This window comes from Hylobates moloch, unplaced genomic scaffold, assembly GCF_009828535.3.
Source record: "Hylobates moloch isolate HMO894 unplaced genomic scaffold, HMol_V3 SCAFFOLD_3, whole genome shotgun sequence".
Classification (NCBI taxonomy): Eukaryota; Metazoa; Chordata; class Mammalia; order Primates; family Hylobatidae; genus Hylobates; species Hylobates moloch.
This window is the reverse complement of record NW_026652278.1, coordinates 20277694-20303720: the sequence shown is the minus strand read 5'-3', so window position 1 is coordinate 20303720 and position 26027 is coordinate 20277694. Positions and strand designations below refer to the sequence as shown.

General features: G+C 44.5%; 1 protein-coding gene across 32 annotated transcripts in view; it reads left to right on the top strand.

Annotated features, from left to right (window-relative positions):
* TCF7L2 (transcription factor 7 like 2) overlaps positions 1 to 19582 on the top strand; it is a 217968-nt gene extending 198386 nt beyond the window's left edge. For 6 of the 32 annotated variants that reach the window (XM_032177589.2, XM_058436005.1, XM_058436004.1 and 3 more), the window contains 7 exons: positions 2854 to 2994; positions 3595 to 3754; positions 4203 to 4310; positions 9894 to 9942; positions 10540 to 10590; positions 11816 to 11888; positions 17456 to 19582. In XM_032177589.2, the coding sequence (XP_032033480.1) occupies positions 2854 to 2994; positions 3595 to 3754; positions 4203 to 4310; positions 9894 to 9942; positions 10540 to 10590; positions 11816 to 11888; positions 17456 to 17873 (1000 nt within the window). In that variant the 3' untranslated portion in view covers positions 17874 to 19582. Of the gene's footprint in view, positions 1 to 2853; positions 2995 to 3594; positions 3755 to 4202; positions 4311 to 9893; positions 9943 to 10539; positions 10591 to 11815; positions 11889 to 12519; positions 12593 to 13476; positions 13506 to 17455 lie in introns of those variants that run through there. The other 26 variants (XM_032177615.2, XM_032177608.2, XM_032177565.2 and 23 more) reach the window with 14 other exon arrangements.
* Positions 19583 to 26027: the final 6445 nt, after the last annotated feature.

The following is a 26027-nucleotide window of genomic DNA, read 5'->3' as shown; positions in this document are numbered from 1 at the left end:
ACCATGGAGAAGCCTAGATTGGCAATTAAACAGCTCTTGCTGACACTCACTTGTGCCACCCTGTGACCCCCTTTAGATTGAGATGTTGGAGCTCCGGGCCCTCAGCCTGCTAAATTGGTGCAAGGCTCTTCTCCTGACGAGAGCCGGCTCTGAAATCTGCCGGCTTCAAAGGGAGCGAGATCATGTATAAACCATAATGTGGGTGCACCGTGGCTCACAAAAAATAAGGCAGGAAGAGATGAAATGTTACAAGTGCAAGGGGGAAAATGAGAGAATAATGACAAACCTAATGCAACTCAAAGCAGGATTGTTGCACAGGAAAATGCATCCTACTGCTTGTGCATAAAATCAAGGCCGGCAGATGACATCCGGTTAACAGAAACGTGTCAACAGTGAAGTAAAGTGAGAGCGAGTAAGAGAGAAGCCCCTGAGACAGCCAGAAACAAAAATTAGTTGTTCTTAACAAGTTAAGGTTCATCATTATATTCTGGCTTGGAGCCATGAAAGCAGACGGGGGTATATAATGAGCTGCTTAGAATTTTTAGGGTGTTTATTGCATTTCATGAAATAGTTGTCTGCAGAAAGGAATTTCTTAAGCGAAGGTATGTGTATACAGCCCACATTCACGTTCACACATGGTCTCTTTCTTTGCTGAACATTTTTCAGATACGGGAATATACGTGTAGGTATGGGAACTTAGAAATGTGCCTTCTTCATGGCTGCATTGGAAGTTTGTCTGCACCCCAAAATGTACTCAGATTGTGGTGTCTTCCCGTGGTATTTGGTGTATGTACACACACGTACACACACACACAGTCACACACGCAGTGTTTTTCTCTCTCCCCCTCCCTCTCCCTCGCACGTCTGTACACATATTCTCATTCCGCAGGAAGGGAACATATGTATTTGAGGAATGTCAGGCCTTTAAAATTCACAGTAAAAGCTGCCACCCACCACTTCACCCAAGGGCTTCCAAGAACACATGTTCTTAACTTCTGTTTCCTCTGAGGCCCTCGAGCAGTGGGAAGGAACAGGGTGTCACTTGGAGCCCAAGTGTCTCCCAAGTGTCTCCTTTGCTTTTTTTGTTTTTCACATTATTTTGAGGGGAAGAGGATGAAGGTTGTTAGCTTGTTTGTTTCCTTACATTTTCCTTCTTTCTTTTTTTTTTTTTTTTTTGATACTTTCGAAGGACTTTTATTGTTGTTATTTTTAAAATCATGTCATGCAGTCTTCACTACTGGCTTAAATTTGTGAAGGCAGTGGCAGGAGAGGCCACGTCAGGGTGGGATTTTTGAGTGAAATGTCTACTGTGGCTTGGGCCTTCTTCAAGAATCAGCATTGTTCATTAACTTTCCTTCCTCTGTTGATCTGTCTAGATTCAGTTAGTACTTTAATCATTTTATTATTTTTCAAATTGTTTGTTACCTTATTTTGGCTGAATGGAAACTATCTCTAGCCCACTTCTGGAAAAAAGTTTGTAAATACATACAGAATCCTTTCGAAAGAATCGTCGTGATCGATCCTCATTAGGCCCTCTAGTTCCCACCGGAATTGGCTTTGTAAAGAGCAGGTTGTTATTCCTTGGGTAGTATGTTGAACTGTTTTGGTTTGGACTTACTAAGAAAGCAACAGTTGCCATGATCTTCATCTGAACAGCTTCCCATCTGCTTACTTGAATCACCTTGCCAGGTTGGAGCAGGAGGCTGCCATATTGTTTTCTTTTGGGATTCTGCCCTTTCTGTCCCTCACTGTTTTTTCTATAGTAGGATATGTTGCTTGAAGAGGGGTGAGTCTTCCAGCCCAGTACAAATCATGGTGACACCACGCAAAATAGAAAATGAGAAAGGTGTTTGATCCAGTTGTCAGTCTGCAGTTGGGCCAAGAGTAGGCTAAAATTAGCTCTTACTGTCCTGGCTAATGTACTTGGTTGGGAAATGCCAATTCAGGCCCTAAAATGTGTCTTAGAGAACTGTCCAAAAAATGAGCAGCATGAGAGGAGAAAACACAAACTGTATCTTTCATTTATAATTTTGATAATCATTTAGAAGACTTCTTAATGATGCCCAGACAACAGATAAAGTAAAAGTGATATAGGAATCCTAAATTTTAGAGGAGAAAGGGCATACAAATCAGAATCAAAGCTTTATTGTGTGTGTGTGTGTGTGTGTGTGTGCACCTTTTCTTTCCTTTTTTTTGCATCTTTCCATAAAGGGATACAAACTTATTTAAAATGTCCGTGACTTATGATATGAACCAAATAGGAACTATTTGAATTTTCCCTGTCTTCCTGCCTCACTCTCTCCCATTCCTGTCAAATAATGGGACACAGCACAAAAGAAAAATAAAAATTGTATTGCACTTCATCAACAGGAGGAGGCTTAATGAGGCTTGCACAGCATTGTCAAAAATGTATGTATATTTCAACCACGTTAATATTTTATTTAGCTGTCAATATACAACAAAAGATTTCACCTTTCATTTTAGAGCTGATTAGGACTTAGGAAATTGTCTTCTTAGATGCCACTAATAATGCCTCAAAAAACAAGTGGACGTGCAATTTCTGGCAGGTAGTCCAAGCCCACTTTTCCGCCCAAGTATGTCAGTTGAATTTGTCTTTTGCTAAAGATGTTAAAAATCGTAATGTCTTATGTCAGTAGCAATAATGAAGGGGGAGATTGGCTTTAATGACATTATGAGAATCATTATGTTTAATTTATCGCTAATTAATACTGACAGGTTTCATATGCCTTGGGTTGCTTTCATGTGAGTGTTACGTGCTGTTTTTTTTTTCTTTTTAATTGTGTGTACACATCCCTCCTCATTCATTCATTTTGATTCTGACGATTTACACAGCTTTCTGTCTTCTAGGTTCCCTCCCCATATGGTCCCACCACATCATACGCTACACACGACGGGCATTCCGCATCCGGCCATAGTCACACCAACAGTCAAACAGGAATCGTCCCAGAGTGACGTCGGCTCACTCCATAGCTCGTAAGTGTTGCTGTTTTTCTCACCTTCTTCGTAGCCATGGTGTTCTGCAAGCCTGTTGCAGCTGCTGGGTGGTGGCTTTCTGCCTAAGGTTGGCCTCGTTTGGTTTGACTGTAGCCAATACCCAGCCTGTGTGGGCTCTTCCCTCCCTTACAAAGAGAGAGAGAGTGCACAGTGGCAGAATCTCACTGTACCACTGCGGGTTAGAACAGAACTGTTTTTTGTGTGTGTACTTGGATACATGGGATTTGCAACCACTTCCCTGCCCCCTAACCCCATCATTGAACATTTGGAGCTTTGTTCTGCAAGCAGGAGAAAACCCTGCTGAGGTGAAGACAGCAACCATGTGCTTTCCCCTTTGGCTTGGGAAAATTGTATATTTGTGAAACTTGAGGAAGTGATTGCAAAATCCCTCTCTTCCCCCAACCCCTCCCCAAGCTATTTTCGTTTCATTTTCCGGGGCGCAGAAGAACTAAAAGCATGCTTTTTAATCCAAAACTGCAAGGCTTGGGGGTTATGAGACAAGGAGATACGCTCTCTGCCATGGAGGAAGTTGGACGACGACCTTGTTTATTGGGTTGTGTCTGTTTTGTCTATCTCCAGAAAGCATCAGGACTCCAAAAAGGAAGAAGAAAAGAAGAAGCCCCACATAAAGAAACCTCTTAATGCATTCATGTTGTATATGAAGGAAATGAGAGCAAAGGTCGTAGCTGAGTGCACATTGAAAGAAAGCGCGGCCATCAACCAGATCCTTGGGCGGAGGGTAGGTGACGCCCTTCTCAGGGAGAAGCGGGGGACGGGTGGTAAGGGACCAGAGTGCAGCAGGTCAGGTGGCAGAATGTCTCTGTCCCCATTTCTTTGGAGAATTCTTGCCCTTCAGCCACATTCTGAATCCTCGAATGGCCTTCGCTGAGTCAGGACTAGTTATTTTGCACTCAGCGTTCAGAACAGCCACAGCCATACTCTTCCCCTACCCGAGCGAGTGAGCAAATGACAGAATGACATAGATAACAAATCAAGTTTTGTCTAAACATTCCTGTTAGTGCCAGGACCCAGCCGACAGTCAGTATGTACAGATTATACCATTTCTGGATGGACTCACCCAAAAAAGCAGCATTATTTGTTCCCTGACCTTGGTGTAACGTGTGATGTTCTTTCATGCTTTTCTCTTTGTTCATGTCTTTCTCATCTGTACCCCACGTCCCCTCCAGTGGCATGCACTGTCCAGAGAAGAGCAAGCAAAATACTACGAGCTGGCCCGGAAGGAGCGACAGCTTCATATGCAGCTGTACCCCGGCTGGTCCGCGCGGGATAACTATGTAGGTGGATCATTTTCGTTAGGATTAGAGTCTGTAGAGCTGTGTTGTGCATCTATGTGGACAAAGAGAACAGGACCTGCCACTTGACTGGGGTGGGCCTCAGGACCATCCAATCTGCCCGCTTTGGGGACTGGTAGCATCTTCCTGGATCACTAAACTGCAGGGAGGGGCTTCCAGTGTGGATGGTTGGATCAGCTCACAGTCATTCTTCAGGGTGGAGAGAGGAGGCTGCAGTCCCAGTGTTCCAGCTCAGGACGAGTGAGGTCGATTTGGTGCTTGTCTCCTTCCTAGAGGAGGCAAGGCTCTTAGGATACACCCAGAGGACCTTATGTTCTGGATTAGGTTCCTCAGGCTCCTCAGCAGTGATCAGTGGTGTGGCCTTCTAGGGAAGACCAGCGGGTAGGTGTAGAGGAACAGAATTTAATTCCTCCCAGGCCTTTCAGCAGGCCCTTTACCCTTAAGAAGGAAAAACAAAACTATTCCTTTGTGCCATGGTGCAGTAGAAGTTAGAAGCCTATTTCATCCTGAGAGGGGCATGATGGGAATATCCCTGAAAGCAGCCAGAGGAAGTCAGCCCTTGGCAGGATGCATGAATGGACTCTGGCCCCAGCAAGGGCAGGGAAAGGTGTGCTATGTGGTGTGTGTGTTCCTGGCTCTGTGTTGGCTATAGGATCTGCCTAGTCCTCTCTTGGGTTGTAGGAAACACCATGGTGTGATTGTTTTTACTAATTGCAGTGGTTGTGACTCCATGATTCCTCTCCTCCCATGAGCACGCTGTCTTCCGGAGACTTCTGTCACTTCTCACCATTGCTGGTTATCCTGCATTTTGCCCAGTAACTTTGCTTTCCTCTCTCGAGGGATGAAATGCCTCTTGTTTTGCCTGATACTTTATTTCATGACATTTGGTTCTGTGAAGGGATTTCACCATCCACTCTTAGGGGAAAACCAAAACTTGTCTTAAGGCCGGCACAGGCCTCTCGTTCCCTTCCTGTCGATGTCTTGGAGCCGTGGATGGTTACTTTTCCAGTTACTTTGGACTCTCCCACTGGCATCATCCGCGGTGAAGCAGCTCGACGTATAGAGGTTGAGGTCGTTAAATTATTACTGAATTGAGTGAAACATACCATGGCCTTTGAGGCTTCTGTGGCAGGGGCTGGGGACACACAGCTCTTAACTGCCTTGGCCTGGAAGTGTCATGGGTCACTTACTCCCATCACCCATTGGCCAGAGCTAGTCACGTGACCCAACCTAACTGCAGGAGATGCTGGGAAATGTGCAGTTACTGTGCACAAGTTATCACAGGGATTCAGAGTTAAGTCGGATATCTTTACTCCCTCAGAACTTAGCATCCGCCAGGAAATCGCAAACATCTGCGGGCCTATGTGATCCCGAGGAAGAGCTGCTTCTGCCTGCTCTGATTAGTGATTTCAGGCCTCCTTCCTCTTTCTTCTCATACTTTTAAACCTGTGCTTGCCCTGTAGATGAGGGAGAAGGGAGGTGCCCCTGGCCATCTTTCTCGAGGCCCTGCCCCCTTAGCTGGCAGCACTAGACTGTGTTCCTCCTGGGAGTTGAATCAGGAAGGAGTGCTGGCACCTCTCGGATGGCGCATGTGCTCTGCTGAGAGCCCTTGTCGCTGACAGATGGGCTTGCACGGGGTCTCCACTGCTTGGGACCTTTCCGTTTGTCCCCAGCATGTGTGCAGTGGGGAAGCCTTTCTTCTGGAGCTGAAAGGAAGAGGATGAGAAAGTGAATGCTCTCCCACAGGCTTGCTGTTCACCCCCACCTGACCCTGAGGTGGAGATTTCCAGCAGCAGGCAGGCTCCATAGCCTCCACATACACAACCATATCATTTCAGGATAGCTGCTCTCCTGGTTTCGGGTCAGAAGTTCTCAGAGTTCATCTTGAGCTTCTACCTGCTACAGACCCAATTCTTTGAGTAATCTAGAATGATACCACAGAGTGGAATTCAGCTTCTCTATAGAGATCATATCCCCAATAGACATTTTGGGTCATAGTAGGGCCTTCATGTACAGCTGTGCAGGGCATGCACTGCACAACTCTAGAGTATGTCATTTACACTGGGGTCTATGTGAATGGTGCCCCCTGGAGTTGTGCAGGGTGAAATCTCTACAAAGGTACAAGGCAGACTGTGATAGCTTCAAAAGAATACCGTGTTTGACTTGCCTGGGAGTCGTTTAGAGAAAGTATTGCTCGAGGCTTTTTGTGACATACTTTCTGGGTTTCAGAAGGGCTGTGAGGCACTCGAAATCACTTTAGCTCAGTTTTAAATTTGGAAGATGGTTTGGTATAAGAAGGGAACTCCTGAGACGATCTGAGGTTTAGAGATCTGGATTTAGGGCTCTAGGAACTTTATCTCTTGTAAGAGGTACTTAGATTCCTATTATAATGGCTCATTCATTACACATGGGTGTGAACACACACACTCACACTCACTCCTTCCTTTTATGCACTAGGGAACACTGGGACTAAGAACCGCAGCATTGAAGCTTTTATGGATTTGAATGTGGTAGCAACTTAACTAGTATTTTTTTTTTTTTTAAACTAACTTGACGTGGGAGTTTCCATATATTACTTTGGTCATTGTAAACTCCAAAAGGTCCTTCTGGAAAATATTTCCTGAGATCTTCTCATGCCTCTTTCACATTCCTGCTTTTCCAGCCAACTGGCATCGGAAGCCTTTATATCTCTACCTTAGGACAACAGAATTGAGTGAAGCAGTCACATTTGGGTTGTCAGACTTGGCACATTCTTTAGAGCCCAAGAGAAAACATCTTGAGTCCCATAGTAATATGTAACCCCTGGGATTATCTTTGACATTATTTCCTTTCTAACCCTCTACACTAGGTAAAGGATAGAGGTCCCGTGCCATTTGCTCACCTGAGTTTATTTTCTTCCACCCCTATAGTAGGCCCTTTCTTTCTTCTGTTACGTTTAAAGGGGTAATAGGGTGGCCCCTTCCCTGGAGATGCATCTTCCTCTTCACTAAGTGTAGGGTTTATCCACTTTCTCACATCTTTTAAAACACAGTCCCTGTCCTCCAGAAGTCTCTAGTCTAAGTGACAGCTTCTTCAGTAGTCAGCATCTCCATGCTATATCCTAAAGGCACAGCTTCCTCATGGGTAATTTTCAGATGCCTTCACAGTATATTGCAAGGAATTGGAAATGGGGATGCTTTTTCACACATGGCTGAGAAGCCCTTGGGTATGTGGATGCTGATACTCCTTGAAGTTAAAACATTTCTATGCCCAGTTTTTATGAATACTTCAGGCTCCTGAATGAACTGAAACTAGGCCCACCCGCCTGTTCCAGGACAGCCAGGTGGCACTTTGCCCCTCACATGGGAGAGGCGCGGGCATGGAGATGGTCCTTTGCAGGCCCATGAGATGCCAGCTTCATGATAAAGCACATGAGGTCCTTTTAAAAGAAATTGTACATGAAGGAACATAGCGTGTTTCAACAAGATCCCTGAACAGAAGGCCAAAATGAAGCTCCCAAGTTGCACAGGCCCCTTCCCCTCAGAGAAAAGATAGGCCATTTCTACAACAGATGGCCCTCAGTCCTGGGTGGAGCCTAAGCTTGGTGGCATCACCACCTTGAGGTTTTCCTGACAGAGCCTAACGTGTTCTCAAGTTTCTTTCTTTCTTTTTTTTTTTTTTTCTTTTTTTTGAGACGGAATCTTGTTCTGTTGCCAGGGTGGAGTGCAGTAGCACGATCTCGGCTCACTGCAACCTCTGCCTCCCAGGTTCAAGTGATCCTCCTGCCTCAGCCTCCCGAGTAGCTGGGACTACAGGCACGTGCCACCACACCCAGCTAATTTTTTGTATTTTTAGTAGAGATGGGGTTTCACCATGTTGGCCAGGATGGTCCCGATCTCTTGACCTTGTGATCTGCCCACCTTGGCCTCCCAAAATGCTGGGATTACAGGTGTGAGCCACTGCATCTGGACCTCAAGTTTCTTTTTACCTATCATTGTCTTTTTCTCTTCTGGGTTGATGTCAACATATTGTGAGAAACTTTAGCCAAAGGCAAAGGCAACTTTTAGCTGTTCTGAAACATATAGCAGTGTAAGACCATTTCATTTCGATGTATGCCAGGCAGCTACTTCATCTGGGTAGGGCTATGAGGGGAGGGAGAACTAGTCTAATCTGGAATGAGGCAGTCACCTCTCCTGAATTCCCCCCAGTCCCATTCCACATTTGCAACCTCGAGCAGATGGATCAGGTTGGAGAATATGAAAGACTCCATGCAGTTCATTCCCTAAACCCCTCACTAAAAGAGCTTCCTTGGAGGGCTAGGCATTAAATATGTAGGCAGCAGAGCCTTGTGGTTGAGGGCTTTGGAGCCAAGACCACCTGAGTTGTCTCCTGGCCCCACCACTTGCTAGATGTGTGACCCTGGCAAAGTTACCTAACTCCTCAGTTTTCTCCTCTGTGAAACTGGCATGGTGGTAATACCTGTTGAAGAGGATTGTTGTGAGGATTAAAATGAGTCCATCTGCGTAGCACACCTAGAATCATGCCTGGCACCTGGCATATGGTCAACACATGTGACCCATTCACGGGAGGAGTGGTATCATCCTCATTATGTCAGCTAGAAGAGAATTGAGGGAACGTCTTCTTTCTTGCAGATGTCCGCTCAGCAGTTTTTTTGGTTTTTTTGTCTTTTGTTTTTTGTTTTTAAACAGAGTTTCGTTCTTGTCACCCAGGCTGGCATGCAGTAGCATGATCTCGGCTCACTGCAACCTCCGCCTTCCAGGTTCAGGCGAGTCTCCTGCCTCAGCCTCCCGAGTAGCTGGGGCTACAGGCATGCACCACCATGCCCAGCTAATTTGGCATTTTTAGTAGAGACGGGGTTTTGCCATGTTGGCCAGGCTGGTCTTGAACTCCTGACTTCAGGTGATCCTCCCGCCTTGGCCTCTCAAAGTGCCAGGATTATAGGTGTCAGCCACTGCTCCCAACCCACTCAGCAGTTGTGAAAGGAGCCCAGATAATTCCTGGTTCTATTTCACCCTTTTCCCCGCATCTTTAACAACAAGCTCTAAGAGAAGCCCTTGCTAAAGCTTTCACTCTTTTGATTCAGAGTGGGACCCTTTGGCCTTCCTAAGTAAGAGCTGTGAGCAGGTCAGGCAGGGCAGCCCTTGAAGCTGGTGCGGCCATGACCACCTTCATGTGCTCCTCAAAGATGGGCTCTCAGACTGCTTGCAACGCCATCATCCCACTCCTCTCTGAATCTTCCTCCTGCAGTCCCCTCTTCCCTTTTATGGATCAAATGCTGTGGGTCAGGTTTGACAATGGACATAGGTACATGAGAAATGAGAGCTTCCCTTCACCACCCGCCGGTCCCTTCTCTTCTCCCAAGAAGCGTGTGTCCCTCCAGCTGGGGTACAATGCAAGGGCATTTGGCTTGAAGCGGGGTTGGAGGTTGGATAAATACCGGGGGTTGATGTGGATGGAGATGGCAGTATGGTCACTTCCTCCTGCCTTCTCCTTCTAGGTTCGCCCAGACACCCTTCTCACGTCTCTTTCTTGCAGTAATTCCCTGTGTTTCATCTGTTTATCTAGGGAAAGAAGAAGAAGAGGAAAAGGGACAAGCAGCCGGGAGAGACCAATGGTAAGTGACAATCATCAGGTTAGAGGAAGGAGCCGTAGCCTGAGGACCACCCTTTTATGTTAGGTTTCCATCTGGGGGAGGCAGGAGAAATTCAAGGCCAGGACATTGTGGGGGAACCCTTCTTAGCCAGCCTTTTTGTTTATGCATTTTAATTAATTGCTTCATGACTGCCCTTTTAAAGCTAGTAACATCCATTGTTGCATGAAAAGCACATTGTAATTCTAGTGGAATGTGTTTTAAAATAACTGCAAAGCCTATAACTGGAGAGCAAGCGGTAGGCATGCCTATGCCGGGATTTATACAGTCTGCTTATTTTGTACGTGCCTGAGAAGGGATGAGGAGGGGGCGGGGCTTAGGGGAGTAGGAGGGGGTGTGTGTGAGTGTTTGATATTAACTGGGCTGTTCCTGAATGTTCTGATGCATGCCTTTACAGTGGTAAATTACACCCATTTTAAATTAAGGAGGTTTGTCATTCTCTAGAAGAAATTAGAAATACTGCATAGGCAATCTCAGAGGTCCCTTGGAGAAGGCCAGGCTTTTACAAACAAACAAAACAAAAATTTTGAAGGCTTTGTATAATTTGTTCTTTTTTTTCAGAACACAGCGAATGTTTCCTAAATCCTTGCCTTTCACTTCCTCCGATTACAGGTGCTAATGTCATTTTGAGTCATTAAAATAGTTGATAAACTGTTTTTTAATTTTTCTTGCCATTATAGTTTTATTAACATTTAAACACGTATGACATTTGAACATCCTTTAAAATGACCATCAACACGGTTTCGTATGTTTCGGTAGATTTTTTTTTTTTCAGTTGCTTCTGGTTTTTTTTTTTTTTTTTTTTAATTTAACCTTTGTTTTGTTTATTTATTTATTTTTCCCATAACAGTTGTTTAAGCAGTGATGACAGTGATTTAGAGTTGAACTAACTGTGCAAATTGAATATGCAGTATTTCTTTAAAAGAGACTGGTTAAAAAAAAATGGAAGGAATTCAGTAATAAACCTCCTTAATCTAATGGCATTTTTTTCATTGCTTCCACTAAGTTTTCTCACGCAAGCATGCATCCGCAGTATGATTATTTTTTCCTTTGCTTTTTTTTATTTTAGTTTTTTTCTTCCTTTTGCTTTTCTGCTCATAATTTGCAAATCCACTAGCATTTTACTGACTGTGCCTGCTTAAATGCTGCTATGAGCTTCTAACTAACTCCTAACAGCTCATTCACACAGCCTGTTTACCTTTATCTGTTCCTCTCTTAATAATTAATGAAAATAGATTTAAAAAAAAAAGACGAACGTTCCAAAAGCTGCAATATCCCAGTACCACAACCCTTTTCTTTCTTTATTTCTTTCTATTTTGTTTCGTTTTGTTCTGTTTTTATTTGTAATTTTTTTCTTTTTTTAAACTATTGTATTCTGAGAAGAAAAAAGCATGTTACAAACTTAATTCCCTCCTTCGCTTTATTTTCTTCTTTAAGAAAAAAAATTGAGAGAAAAAAAGGGAAAGCAGAACTGAAAGAGGAAAAATATTTAAAAGAGTTATTCCGTGTCTAACTTCCCTTTGTCAGCTCGAACCAAATCTGAGAGACAGTCCTTAAAGAAGGGATACTGCAGCTTTATTTGCAACAGCTAATTTCAAAAGTTGAATAAGAATGTGATTTTTACTTTTTTTTTTTTAATTAAAGTTAAAAAACGAAAGTCAATATTTTGCGATTAGTAACCAGGTCATTGATTTATTCCCTTTTTTATTTTTATTTTTTTCTTATTTGTATCTTTCTCTTCCCCCCCTCCCTCCCCCCCTCTCTCTCTTTCTCTCTCTCTCTCTCCCTTTCTCCCACGTTCTCCTCCTCTGCTCGCTTCTCTCTTGAACTCATTCAGACCTGAGCGCTCCTAAGAAATGCCGAGCGCGCTTTGGCCTTGATCAACAGAATAACTGGTGCGGCCCTTGCAGGTGTGTATAGTTTTCCAGATTCGCTGTGCTGGTTTGCAGCTGGTCTATTCGATCCTCTCCCCCTTCTCTGGCCTGTTGCTTTGTAGCTCTGTGTGTGGATCTCAGGAGACACAGGGGAGTGGGACACTGCCAAGTGTATGGGTTCTATGAGGGATGTGCTTGTTCTCCTGCTGCTGCCAGCCAAAATGCCACTGTAAAACAGCATCACTCGTGCCTCCTCGGGTCAGCGACAGCAAACCTTAGCGCGCCCCCTCCCAGGGAATGTTACCTGCCAGCCCCTCCCCCGTCCCTTCCTTGTGACAGCCCAGGATCGGAATCCTGGCTTAGGTAGAAGCAAATGACGTCACCTTCTCCCCTCCTCTTCTCTCTCTCTTTTTATTTATTTATTTTTTTCATTGTTGTTTTTTGGTTTCTGGTTGTTGTTTTGTGTGTGTGTGTGTTTTATTGTTTTATTTTATTTTTTTTTTCTTTTGACTCAGAAGTCCTTTCCTTTCATGTCCTTGGTGAGGGAAGATTATCAAGTAGAACCAAGGTGATATAGAAGAAAAGGAAGCTGTAGCTGAGATTTCACATCCAACTGAGCACGACCCACCATTGTGTTGTATTTTTTGTGTTTACCTTATGCTAACAGATGCAAATACTCCAAAGAAGTGTCGGGCACTGTTCGGGCTTGACCGACAGACTTTATGGTGCAAACCGTGCAGGTATATTACCACTGCGAGGCCTTTGGGAAAATCAAAGCATTCTGTCCTTCTGGTACCTTAGCGTGATAATTTATTTTGACCTCGTTCCCCATCTACTTCCCCTCTGGCATCAATGACTAATGATCCTCATTCTTCAAAATTTCCTTGCTAATTTTATGCCGTTTCCTCTCCCCACTTTCTCTTTCTCTCTTTCCCCCCTGCTCTCGTGAATAATTATCCCTGGTGGCAGGACTGAGACCACAGCCTTAACAAACAAGGAGGGGCACTTATCTTTTTGCTTTGAAAGCCAGCGTCCTGGAGCTGGTCCGGCCCTATGAATGTCTTGGTGGCCCGGGTACTGAGCACAGAGAGCCACCATTTCCAAAGGTTTGAATGAGTTAACACTTGGCAGCAATTGCATTCCCGTGCATTTAGAGTCGAGACACATGGAGAAGGGTTCTGGGGTAGGCTTCTTCTTTCCCTTTTTCTTTTTCCTTTTTGGTTGTTTTATGTTTAAAAACCACATGTCTGTACAGAGGAGCTTGGTTAGCTGACATTGTTTTACAGTGCTGAAAAAGAAGCGTGGCATTGAACGGCATGCACCAGCTAAAGGGCTGCAAGCAGTGAGTCATGCAGTCTCAGACTGCAGTGTCCCTAGGCCTGCAGAATTAACAAAATATATGTGTGTATATATATAGCATTGGTTCCAAAAGGAATCAGAACAGCCCAGAAGTGTCCAAATTAAGCACCCATGTTCCACCTGCAGGTCTCCATCCAGCCTGCATTCTCAGGGAAAGTGTAGGTACTTCCGTCTTGGTGGAGGGATACCGACTAGCTCCTGTCTCATTTCCTTTCTTTAATGACCACCTTTGGTTAAATGTGTTGTTTCTTTGTTCTGATACAAGCAGTCTTTGAATTTGGAATATTACAATGGTAGGTATTTCAACACCCCAAACACGCTTCCCTGTTTGTAGTGCCTCCCTCGTCACGTGTCCCTCCCCTTCATGACTTTGCCATGTGCTCCGTGTTTAGACGTTAGATCAGATGTGCATCCCATTACGTGCATGCCCACGAGTCTCCTGTGTCTCTTCCCCCCTTCTCTGATGCCAATACGAGAGATCGGTGAAGTGCCTCGTGTCGACCCCAGCACACATTAGAGGAGAGAGGGCCTGAGAGTCTTCCCTGAGAGGGAACCACACAGACAGCCCTCTGCCCGTGGAATGAGGGATTTGGGGGCGAGTTGAACACCTGGCAGGAGAGGAATTCCCCAGGCATTCTGTGAAATGGTAGTGTTCACAGAGCTGACAGATGTCCCTTTGACACAGTCCTGGGGTCTTCTCTGCACAACAGAAAGGAGTTTTGTGACAAAGTTGATGGAGGTCGTTAGATATTTAATTAGGACTAGCCAGGGAGGGCAGGGAGTCTTTTAAGCAGTGAATTTGTCAAAATTTTACTTGTACCAGGTGGGAAGATAACTAGCTGTGGAAGCCTGTTCTGAGATGCCCTGCCATGGCCAATGACTGGTTAACCACAAGGGTCACTAAAAGAGAGGGTTTCTCATGATCTGTAGAAATGCACAACTGACACTATTGTGTACGCCTCGCAATAAGGCTGGTTCAGGTACCTGGTTTGTTTATTTTATTAATGGGGTAGGTGGTGGTTTATGGATCCTTTTTTTGTTTTGGAAGCAGTTGCTGCAAGTCAGACTTTTTTTTTTTTCTTGAAGTTATTCCTAACATTGACCCAAACATACATCCCCCATTTGGGCATAGCTTTAGCTTACACCTTGCTTACAGCCTGGGTGTATCTTCAGAGACCAGAATTTTATTGATATCAAAAAAAAGAAAATCTGCCAACCCAAAACCTTTGTAGCTGCTTCCTGTTTGAGCAACATGGTTTTCTAAAATGCTTCTTGGAGGGGCTGTCAATATGGCAGCATTTCTGCTGCAGATGCTGAGCCCCTGGTCCTACGTGCCAGAGTTCCCCAGGTCCCCGTCTCCACCTGGTTTTCTTTCCAGTCTCAGCAGTGTTCAGACTTTCCCGGCAGACATTTTTCTTCATTGGTGACTTTTCCATACCATGGAATGATTAGCAAATGCATTTCTTCTGTCTTTGAAGGATGTTATTCCAAAACGCAATCAGGAAGAACCCTTAGTTTCCTTTCAGAATAAACAAGAAGCTAGAAAGGGGTTTTTAAGAGGCCACTCCTCTGAATCGAGATGAAGCCTAGGTTGGGGGTGCTAAGAGTATGGGTTACCTTCCCCCTTTTACTCAATTTTCCTTTTAACATGGCTATGGCCACCCCTGGCTTGATGCTGAAACCCATAGGACAAAATGTACTTAAAAAAAAAAAAAAAGGAAAAAAGAAAAGCAGTTGCCAACCGAGGCATTTTCTGACTCGTCAGAAATGTGTGTGCGTGCCAGCTGCCCTGTGCTCAGCCACCTTAGAAGACCCATTGCTCTGTCGCCATAGTCTTCATGTCCCGTGTTCCAGATACCCCTCTCATTCCTGTGATCTGGAAACTTCCACGTCATCAGGGTGGGAGGGGTGAGGAAAGTACCAGAATGCTCCTAGCCAATCAGGGCTCCTAGCTTGCCACACAAGGTTTTTAGTTTTATTTGACATTTGTGGACTTTTTAACAAGATTCTGTTTTGAGCCCACCAAGTTGCTTTTCCCATCTTTTCACTCTGCCCTAATATAGCATGGAATGCTGCTTGGTGCTGTTCCCTTGTCTTCCTGCTTGTTCTCCCTACTTCTTTCTTTCTCCTTTTCCTTTCCTCTCTTTGTTTTTCTCTGTTGCTTTCTCAGTTTTGCTTATGCCCTCCCCCTCCCCACCTCCTTTCCTTCTCCCATTTTTAAAATGCATGGACATCTTAGTTTTTTGAGCATGTTTTGATCTGCAGGCTAAGGTGGTTTAAAACTCTGAGAGGCTTAATTATTTATCTTGGTTTCTGGGATGGAAGCAGAACCCATAGTCTATTTACTCTCTCCCAGGGAGAAAAAGGAACCTTGCCGAATTGAGGGTGAGAGGGGGTGGTGCTTGCTCCCCTAAAGTTCCTTCTGACCCAGAGGGAACAGACCGACCCTGAGGCCACTAGCCCCCATGAATCTCAGCCTCTGGGAGGCAGGGAGGACTGAGCATGCTCCCTTACACCCCTCCCCTCCTTTCCTGCCTTCCTGCCATCTTGCTGAGTCCAAACCCCAAGCACAGAGGGGCATGATCAGACAGCTCTGGCGCACAGACTGAGAGGAGCAACTCAGTACACCCTTCCTTTCCAAGGCCAGTGACATTGTCTGACAGTGGTTGCCTTCAAGTAGGCAGCATCTTGGTTGCTTCCAGCGGCAGAAAGCTGGCCAGTGCTTACACACGTGTTTCCAGTTGGAGTGTTACCAGCCATGGTTCTGACAATATTCTAGGGTCCTTAGATGAGCACACTTCCTGTATCTGCATTATTTTTATAGCATTAGTGGGGTTGATCCCCAGGCTCACCTTTCCTTAACCAAATACCATCCCATCAGACTGGGATTAATGGGAGGAGAAGCTTTGAAGTCACATGCTCAATTTCTTGAGTTGATTTTCCCCGACCTCATCCTTTGATGCTAAGCAAGAAAGGCTCTGAAATTCTCATTCCTATTTCTTACATGAATGAGTAGTGAAGAGGGGAGATGCTGGTTTTGGTGCAGGGCAAAATTAGTCTTTCTGGTTTAAACACGAATCACGATAACCCAAACCCAGGAAGGTCCATGCTGCGATTCCCTGGCACTTCTTCTTTGTAGTCACTTCGGTGACCGGCTTGTGCTGCACCCTCCATTGACTAGCCTCGGCATATTGACAAGGGCAGGATGCCCCTCCATCCATCCCATCCTCACCATCTCTCCTTCCAACCTTCTCACTATGGGGTGGGGGAGGGGAAAGCCCCAAATCTTAAAAAAAAAAAAAATCAAGTTTGAATCTTAATTTAATCCACAACCTGCAGGCCATACAACCAGTTATTCTTGTTCCTTTGAATCATTTTCTGTTTTTCTTATTCTTCCCCCTCCCCCACCTTTGTTTATCCTCTTCTACCTGTTTTTGGTGGTTTCTTTTTTTGTTTTGTTTTTTGTTTTTTGGTTTTTTTTTTTTTTTAAGTTTATTTTGTTTTATTTTTGTTTCCCTTCCTCCCTTCTCACCTGATTCTGACCTCTCTTGATTTGGTGTGGTTCTTAACAGACAAGCCCGAAAGCTTTCTGGGCGCCAGCAGCCTCATGGTGGTGGTGTGTTAAAACCTTTAAGCCTCTTGCTAGCGCTGCCTTCAGCTATGTGGGCTCAACAGTGAGCATTTTGAGAGTTTCATATTGATAAGAGGCGGCTGGGGAAGGAGCTCTGTCTTTCTCTTTTAAACACACACACACTCACACACTCACACACACACATATCACTGGGGGATGGGGGTGGTAGTGGTGGGAATGGGAGTGAAGGGCCGAGGAAACGTGATGGGAGAGTGAGGGACTGTCTAAGCCAAAAGAGCTTTTCAGTTCATCTCAATTTGGACAAAGCCACTTTCTGGCAAATAGATGCCACCGTCTGCAGGTGGCCGCCGCCATGCTGCTCTCGTATAATTTGGGCATGGTGGGGCCATGGGTGTTTAGTAGGGGTTGGGGGAAGCAAGTAGAGAGTTCAGACTCTTAAATAAGTTGTTTGCCAGAGCAGGCTTAGAACTGGGCACCGTGAAGTGAGCGACCCACCCTGGGGGGCGCCACCGTAATTGTCCTCGGACCACTGGGCGTGCCACCTCTGTGGGACATCCCTTAGGTGACCTCAGCTTGGGTGTGAACATTAGGTAACTCTCTCCCTTGGCACCTGTGCCCTCTATTCACAGATAACTCTCTCCCCTGTTTCTAGGAGAAAAAAAAAGTGCGTTCGCTACATACAAGGTGAAGGCAGCTGCCTCAGCCCACCCTCTTCAGATGGAAGCTTACTAGATTCGCCTCCCCCCTCCCCTAACCTGCTAGGCTCCCCTCCCCGAGACGCCAAGTCACAGACTGAGCAGACCCAGCCTCTGTCGCTGTCCCTGAAGCCCGACCCCCTGGCCCACCTGTCCATGATGCCTCCGCCGCCCGCCCTCCTGCTCGCCGAGGCCACCCACAAGGCCTCCGCCCTCTGTCCCAACGGGGCCCTGGACCTGCCCCCAGCCGCTTTGCAGCCTGCCGCCCCCTCCTCATCAATTGCACAGCCGTCGACTTCTTCCTTACATTCCCACAGCTCCCTGGCCGGGACCCAGCCCCAGCCGCTGTCGCTCGTCACCAAGTCTTTAGAATAGCTTTAGCGTCGTGAACCCCAGTTGCTTTGTTTATGGTTTTGTTTCACTTTTCTTAATTTGCCCCCCACCCCCACCTTGAAAGGTTTTGTTTTGTACTCTCTTAATTTTGTGCCACGTGGCTACATTAGTTGATGTTTATCGAGTTCATTGGTCAATATTTGACCCATTCTTATTTCAATTTCTCCTTTTAAATATGTAGATGAGAGAAGAACCTCATGATTCTACCAAAATTTTTATCAACAGCTGTTTAAAGTCTTTGTAGCGTTTAAAAAATATATATATATACATAACTGTTATGTAGTTCGGATAGCTTAGTTTTAAAAGACTGATTAAAAAACAAAAAGAAAGAAAAAGCAATTTTGAAGCAGCCCTCCAGAAGGAGTTGGTTCTGTATTATTTGTATTAAATACGAGCTTGCGAACCAATCATTTTACATCTGGTTTTTAAACCGTAAGGGCACCACGAATGCAGTGCCGTTACTTTTTTTTTTTTTTCTGTGTGAAACAACTTTTATTGTGATGTTACTTGTTATTGTTTAAATGTACAGAAACAAAGGGTAAAAGTGTGTTAATATACCTTGTTCCATGGTGTTGTTCTTTTGGGGGGAGGGGACGCTACTCAACACTTAATAGAATCACAACGCTGTTGGGCCAGTAGTATTTATTGCTTTAGAGATTGCTTGTCGTACCTGTATGTCGTCCCTTTTTAAATATGTTTTCCTTTTTCTTGAAACTGTATAAAGTTTTTTTCCCCCTTAGCATAAGCATCTTATATATAACAACTCATTTGTACAAGGTTTTTAAGTTTATATATAAAATGTGTATATATATTTTTGTTTCCCCTTTTTGACTTTTTTTTTTTTTCTGTATGAAACCCAGATGTCACCAAATGGACATTAATAGTTGCATTAAGGATCAGTAGCATTAACAAAAGTTGCTTTAAAAGCCATTATGTAAAACAAGACTTGAAAATGAGTGAGGGAATTTTAGCGACACTGTCTGAGCAGCAGTGGGAACCATCTTCGTTTCCCCTTTGAACTCCCAGTGGGATGCCCTACCCTGCGCCCTTAGGACCTGGACTGACCGTGTGCAAAACTTTACGTGCCAAAATTCTCAGTGAATTTAGCTTTCTCCCTCTTTTTGATGCTGTAATTTTTGTTCATCATGTTTTGCTGTGATGTTACCTAGGTAGATTTGTATGTAGTTTTAATGTCACCTATAACAAAATGTGTTTGGTAGCAGATTGTCCAGAAAGCATTTTAAATGAAGAGGTATAAACCCTTAAGGGCCAAAATTCTGTATATTAGATTACTCTTTAAAGAAAAACCAGCTGCCGCTTTTATGTACACATATTACATACGAGTAGGCAGCAGACTTTAAAAATAAAAAAAACCTAGGCATGTTGATGTTGCAAAATGCTGTATAAAGCTGAAACCTGTTCATTCAGTGCCATTGTAGTTGACATGAAGCGATTGTAAAACTGTCTCCGATTTTTCTCTGGTTTATTAAAATGCTAACTATAACATTTTTTGTGAATACTTTGAATGTTTCCTAACAGTTGTGATGTTACTGTTCCGTTTTATGCTCTTATTCCAAGTTCATTTTTAATGGTTTGGAAGCCATTTTTGTAATGAATAAATGTTCATGCTGTACAGTATCTGTAGCATGCCGTTCTGGATTAATAAAAGCAACTTAGTATGTGCAGATAAAGGCTGGTCACTTGTCTCTGTGATTTGGATTTTTATCTCTAGGGAAACTGGATCTACCGTCATCAAGAAAAACATATTCCCAAGTTGGAACTTGACCATACGGTTAGTGTGTGGGTGATGACTTAGATACCAGAATGTGGTCTTGGACTCTTTTGAGGGGTTGATCCCCTCCCCTCCATCCTCCTGGCCCATTTGGTGTATCTGGTTTGCATAATGTGTCATTTGCAATGGAGGTGATCAGTATCAAAGGGGATCCTTGATGTGTGTCTTCTGTAGTATTTCACTGTGCCATTCCCAGTAGTTTATTGCTGAAAGCAAAGCAGAGTTACAGAGCAAGTGTCATTTTTTGGGGGGCTATAAACCAGTTTCTCTGACATATCCTACTCATCCTCTCACAGTAGCAAGCAGAAAGAATTTAATTCTGGTGAATGAGACTTAGTCCACCAAGAGTGCACTTAAGAAACCACATCCTTAGCAGTTAAGGATCATGGATGTGAAAGCATCCTAACCTCCAAGAGTTGCACCCTGGGAGAGATGCAAGGGTGTCAGACTGCCCTTTCTCTAGCAGTGAGCGATTATTGAGTAAGCAGCTTTTTAGAAAATTGGATTAAGGTGATGCACTGAAAGGTGTGTGTGGAAGGGCCTTGCTGTATGTGGGATCCAAGTGTTTTGGCTGTACCCTGGTAAGAGCCTAAGTTCATCACCATCACTGAGCAGGGGCCACGATACAGATCTTCCTAAGGTTTCCCCCTGGATTTCATTTCTCTTGCCGACTAGACGGATGGATGGACACATTGTTCCATTTATCTAGGACATTTATACCTTCAAAGGATGACGATTTCAATGGGCATGGAACTGTTCCTGTTGCCGTTGTGGTTACTTAAGGTGACCACAGTGTCGCATCAAGGACTTAAAAGCCCCTCGGAAACTGCTTTGCTCAAGCAAGTTTTTGTTCTGTAAAATCTCGGCATTTTGTTTTTGCTTTGCTTTGTATTCCCAGGGAGGAGTGTTTCTGGTTGTCCTTCCTCATTTTATTTTGCACACTGGGCCGAGTGACCTTTGAAAACACAAATAAGAACAGTATCTATTATTCGTGGCAGTGTGCCAAGCTGTTTATGTGCATTTTCTCATTTAATCCTAACACTACCACCTAAGGTAGACATTCTTCTCCCCTGCCACCCTCTGCTTCATTTTCTGAAAATGGATTTAGGAACTGAGGGTTTTAGGTGCCTTGTCTAAGGCCACACAGGAGGTGGTGGGGCTGGGATTTAAATTCAGATCTGACTCCAGGCCCCTGCTCTTAACACTAAGTTCTGCCACCTCACATAATAAAGACGGCCCTTCCCCTCCAAAACAGAAGTGAGGGAACAGTCCTTTCAGAGGATTTCCTTGATTCCCCCACCTCCTCTGCCTCACACACTCACTCACTCCCTTTCCTCTCTAGCTGTACTACAGAGTTAAGCTTACCTAAAAGCATTTTTGCTCTTCCTGCCTGGAAAACAACCCCTCATGCTTCAGGTCTTGGCAAAGACATCGCTTTGTTAGGGGAGATGGTCCGGAGTCCCTGAGGGTTGCCTGTCTCCCTCCTGTGTGGTGTTTCAGGCCTCTGTCTTCTAGTCTCCTTTGAAAGTGGCTGTCATCTTCTTAGGTCATTCCAGCCTCACCGTATTTCTCAACCTCAGCACTCAAGACATTTTGGGCCAGATAATTGTTAGTTGTGGGGGTCTGACCTCTGCATTGTAGGATGTTATCAACACCCCTGGCCTCCACCCACTAGATAACCTGTCAGCCCTTGCCCCGCCGCCAGTCATGACAGCCAGAAACGTCTCCAGACATCGCCAGATGTCCCCTGGGGGGCAAAATCACCCCCAGTTGAAAACCATTTCTCTAGAGAGCCCTCCAGGATGACAGGATTGTGGCTTTCGTGCCACTGCTGTATGCTAGGGTCTTGGTTTAGTGCCGGGCACACAGTGGGGTGCTCAATACACATTTTTTGAAGGAAAAAAGGAATGAGGTTGGCCAACTCAACACTCATATTGAAGGAAGAAGCAAAATGGAAACTTTCCATGAGGCTTCCAAATTTTGTGTTCTCACAACTTTCAGGGTGGTGGTGACCTTAATCCTTACGGCCATGCTGGGATGTAACCCACTGCCTTTGTTACAAAGGCCAGAAAAAGGGCAGGGGGGTCAGTCCCTCTGCTGTCAGCCAGCCCGAGTGCCAATCTCTATAAAAATCAAAATGGGGTCACCAAGTCACATGCTTGCCTGCCTTACAACACCTGGTTGGTACTTGGAGGATCCTTCCACCCGAGACGGAACTTCCTTTCCCCCAGGCCTGTGTTCTCAGCAGCCCAAGCTCTAGTCTCCCAAATGCCCAGCCAAGTCTTTGCCCTTCAGCACTTCCTCTCTCTCTCTGATTTCTTCTTACCTCAAGAGTTTCTTTTCAAACTGAGCATCTTCTAATTTCATCTGTAAGAGTGGATCTGCGGGTTTTTTGTTACTAAGAGACCCTGAAACAACGTCTGGGAAACGAGAACTCTCACTTTCCCAGCCACATCACTTTCGGCCTCTTACGGGGCTTAGCCAAAGATGTTTGCATATTAGTAGGGCGTATGTTTCCTGTGGCTGCCGTAATGAATCACCACAGATGTGGTGGTTTAAAACAACAGAAATTTGCTCTTGCACAGCCTTGCAAACCAGAAGTCTGAAATCAAAGTGGTGGCAGGGCCGAGCTTCCTCCAAGGCTCTGGAGGCTAATCTGTTCCGTGTCTGTTTCAGCTTCCAGTGGCTGCCTGTAATCCTTGGCATTCCGTGGATTGAAGCCACATCACTCCAATCTCTGCTTCCATCTTCACATCGCTTTCTCCTCTTGTCTGTCCCCAGACTCCCTCTGCCTCTCTCTTACAAGGATACATGTTTTGTATTTTGGGCCTACCTAGATAATCCTGGGTAAATATCCCTTCTCTTTAGATCTTTCACTTAATCACATATTTTGCTATATAAAGCAATACAAGTTTTAATAGGATTTGCATATGGACATATATTTTGGGGGGGCCACCATTCAGCCCACTACAGAATCATTTGCCAACTGCTGAGTCTTAGCACAGAACCCTTCAGAATGGGCAGTTCTTCCACTATTGGTGGTGGTCTTGGATAGGCCCATGTGGAAAGCAATTTTTACAGTAGATGGCATTTCATTTCAGATATTAAAATGTTTGTTGTTTTTTTTTCCTGATGGTGTGGATCCACGTAGGGTCAGAGAGCTTTGCATCTGGATGCAGGAGTTCGAGAAAGTAAGTAGCTTGGAGCAGTGGAGTGAATCTGAGCTTGGAGGATCCCACATCTGACTCTCTCGCTGTGTGTCCTTGGGTAATTCCTTCATCTCTCTGAGTCTTTGTTTCTTCAGCTAACAAGTGATGATACTGGCATTCATCTGGACAGATTTGTATGAGGGCTAAGATGCAAAGTTGCTGGACTAGTAGGTCATAGTGTTTATTATTAATATAAAAGCCAAAGGCCAGTCTTCTATTTGTTTTCATTCTTTCTTTTTTTTTTTTTTTTTGAGACAGAGTCTCATTCTGTCGCCCAGGCTGGAGACTGCATGGAGTGCAGTGGCACAATCTTGGCTTACTGTAATCTCCTCCTTCCAAGTGCAAACGATTCTCCTGCCTCAGCCTCCTGAGCAGCTAGGACTACAGGCGTGTGCCACCATGCCTGGCCAATTTTTGTATTTTTAGTAGAGACGGGGGTTTCACCATGTTGGCTGGGCTGGTCTTGAACTCCTGACCTCAGGCGATCTGCCCGCCTTGGCCTCCCCCAAAGTGCTGGGATTATTGTTTTCATTATTTCTCTTTGGGATTCTGCTGGTTAGTCCAGCTCTTCACACCCAAGTAAGAGAATCACAAAGATCTAGATGCAGAAGACACATCTACATGACCCAGGGGCAGACATTGTGACTCATCCACACTCATTCATTTTACCTGCAACTTAATGGCCTTAGGAAAATGACTTCTAGTCTCTGGGGAGCTGCAGCCCTGTCTGGGTTGCTTTTTGTGGCATAGAAATGCGGCATAGAAACGTGTTTTCAATTAAAGCCCTTTGCAAAGAAATTGAGGAGTAGCCTAAAAGCCTCTTGTGAATGGTGCCTGAGGCAAGTGTCACAAACCAGAGCTGGGAATCGTGAATGAACAGGGCCATAGACTGAATTTTCGAAAGGATTCCTATCTGAGGTTGGCTTCTTTGTCTCCCATTCCATATCTGGTTCCGCACTCCCAGGCACGTGGCCATCGGAGAGGCCAGCCGTGAACTCTGGCCTGTGTCGGATGGGCAACACTGGTGAGTTCTGGCTCTGAAGCTGGGTTTTTAAAAGCTAGCACCTCGTGGATACACTTGGGAGCCGTAAGCACTTTCGTTCATTCAGTGACTATTTCTTGGGCACCTGCTTACACCAGGGACTGTTCTAGGAACTGGCATGTAAGTCTGGGTGAAGCCAGCTTGGTCTCCAGTTTTCCTGGGTTTATTTCTGCACCATCTTATAGGCTGGAGTTTTTAAGAAAAGGGAACACCAACATTCCTGAGGCCTAGACAAGCTGCTCACCTAGAAAGAAGTTTTATGTAAGGATAATAACAAAAGAAATTGCTAAAAACTCGACTTGCATTTCTCTTTTAACACTCATGGGGATGGAAATTGCATTTATGTTCATTTTACAGATGTAGAAAGTGACGCTAAGAGGAGTTAAGTTGCTTCCCCAAAAACACGTATCTGGGAAGCAAAGAGCCTAAGATTTGAACCCAGGCAGCCTGACTTAGGAGCCTGCGTAGCTAAATACCATGTTATATTTCTTATTATAAAGACAGCTCATCGGGGTAACTAGGGAGAGGTGGAGGGTAGAGCACATTTGATCCACGGCCTTGTGAGAGGGTATTGCTATGGGACCACCAGGCGCTCGTTCTCCCTGTCAGTGCACAGAAGTTTTCTTTTCTTACTCTGGTATCTGTGCATGTAATAATAATAACAACAGTTGATAATTACATAAATCAAGCATTTTGGACTCAGCACTAAAAGCTATATGATCCTGGAACTGGAAGAAAATTAGAAGTATATATTCTAATTTGTATATACATATTATATAGTGTTTTTCAGATTGTGGCTTGCAATGTGTCCATAGGTCAGGAGATAGATTTTGTGGAATAAGACCAATATTTTTAAAAAATAAGATTGAATGGGCCAGGCGTGGTGGCTCATGCCTGTAATCCCAGCACTTTGGGAGGCCAAGATGAGTGGATCACTTGAGGTCAGGACTTGAAGACCAGCCTGGCCAACATGGTAAAACCCCATATCTACTAAAAATATAAAAATTTAGCTGGGCATTGTGGCGCATGCCTGTAGTCCCGGCTACTTAGGAGGCTGAGGCATAAGAATCGCTTGAATCTGGGAGGCGGAAGTTGCAGTGAGCCGAGATCACACCACTGCACTCCAGCCTGGGCAACACAGCGAGACTCCATCTCAAAAAAAAAAAAAAAAAAAAGAAAGATGGAATGAAATAGAAAATATGGAAGACAGAATATATTGCAGTATGTGTGTACTGTATTTTGTAAAATCTTACTGTGGTTAGGGTAAAAAAGTTTAGAAGCCGTCTGAACATTAATATCAGCCATCATATATTGAATATAATAGTTTCAATACATAAAATGCAGTATGCACGGTGTATAAAATTCAGTTAATGGAATAAAGTTTATTGACGGGCATTTATTAAGTGTTACACCAGTATTTCCCAAAACGGGCTCCATGGGGCACTTAGACCCCATGACGTCTTCTTGGGCAGATCTGTTTGGGTAACATCTCATACTTTGCCTCCTCTTAGAGTTTCAGAATGCTCATTCATTTATAAGCCTTTATGAAAGTCTGCCAAAAAGGACACTCTTTCACTTTACCTATCATATTTCCCAAATGTAATTGACCATAGAAAACTGTTTTGAGAGGGTAATACTTAGTATTTTCCTTCTGAATTAATGTTCCTTGGAGTGCATCTTCGGAAATATAATTATTTACATGTATATTAGATGTCTTAATTCTTTTAACAACTCTATGTTGTAGTATTATTCCCAATTTTCAGGTTATAAAACTGGGGTGTAAGTTAAATAGCTGCCATTTATTAAATACTAATTATACGCCAAGTGTATTTGTCAGCTATTTCTGCAATAATGCTGTTAATACACGATCTCAAAACTCAGTTGCTTACAAGAGCAAGCATTTCTTCTCTTGCCATTTGGTCTGTGAGTCGGCTGTGACTCTCATGCGATTAGCTGATCTTGGCACCAGGCTAAGCTGGGTTCAGGTCTGCTGAACACGTGTCTTTTTCAGAGACTAGTGGCTACCCAGGGCATGTCCCTATAGTTACGGCAGAAACATATGCATTTTCTTAAGGACTCAGTTTGAAACTGGC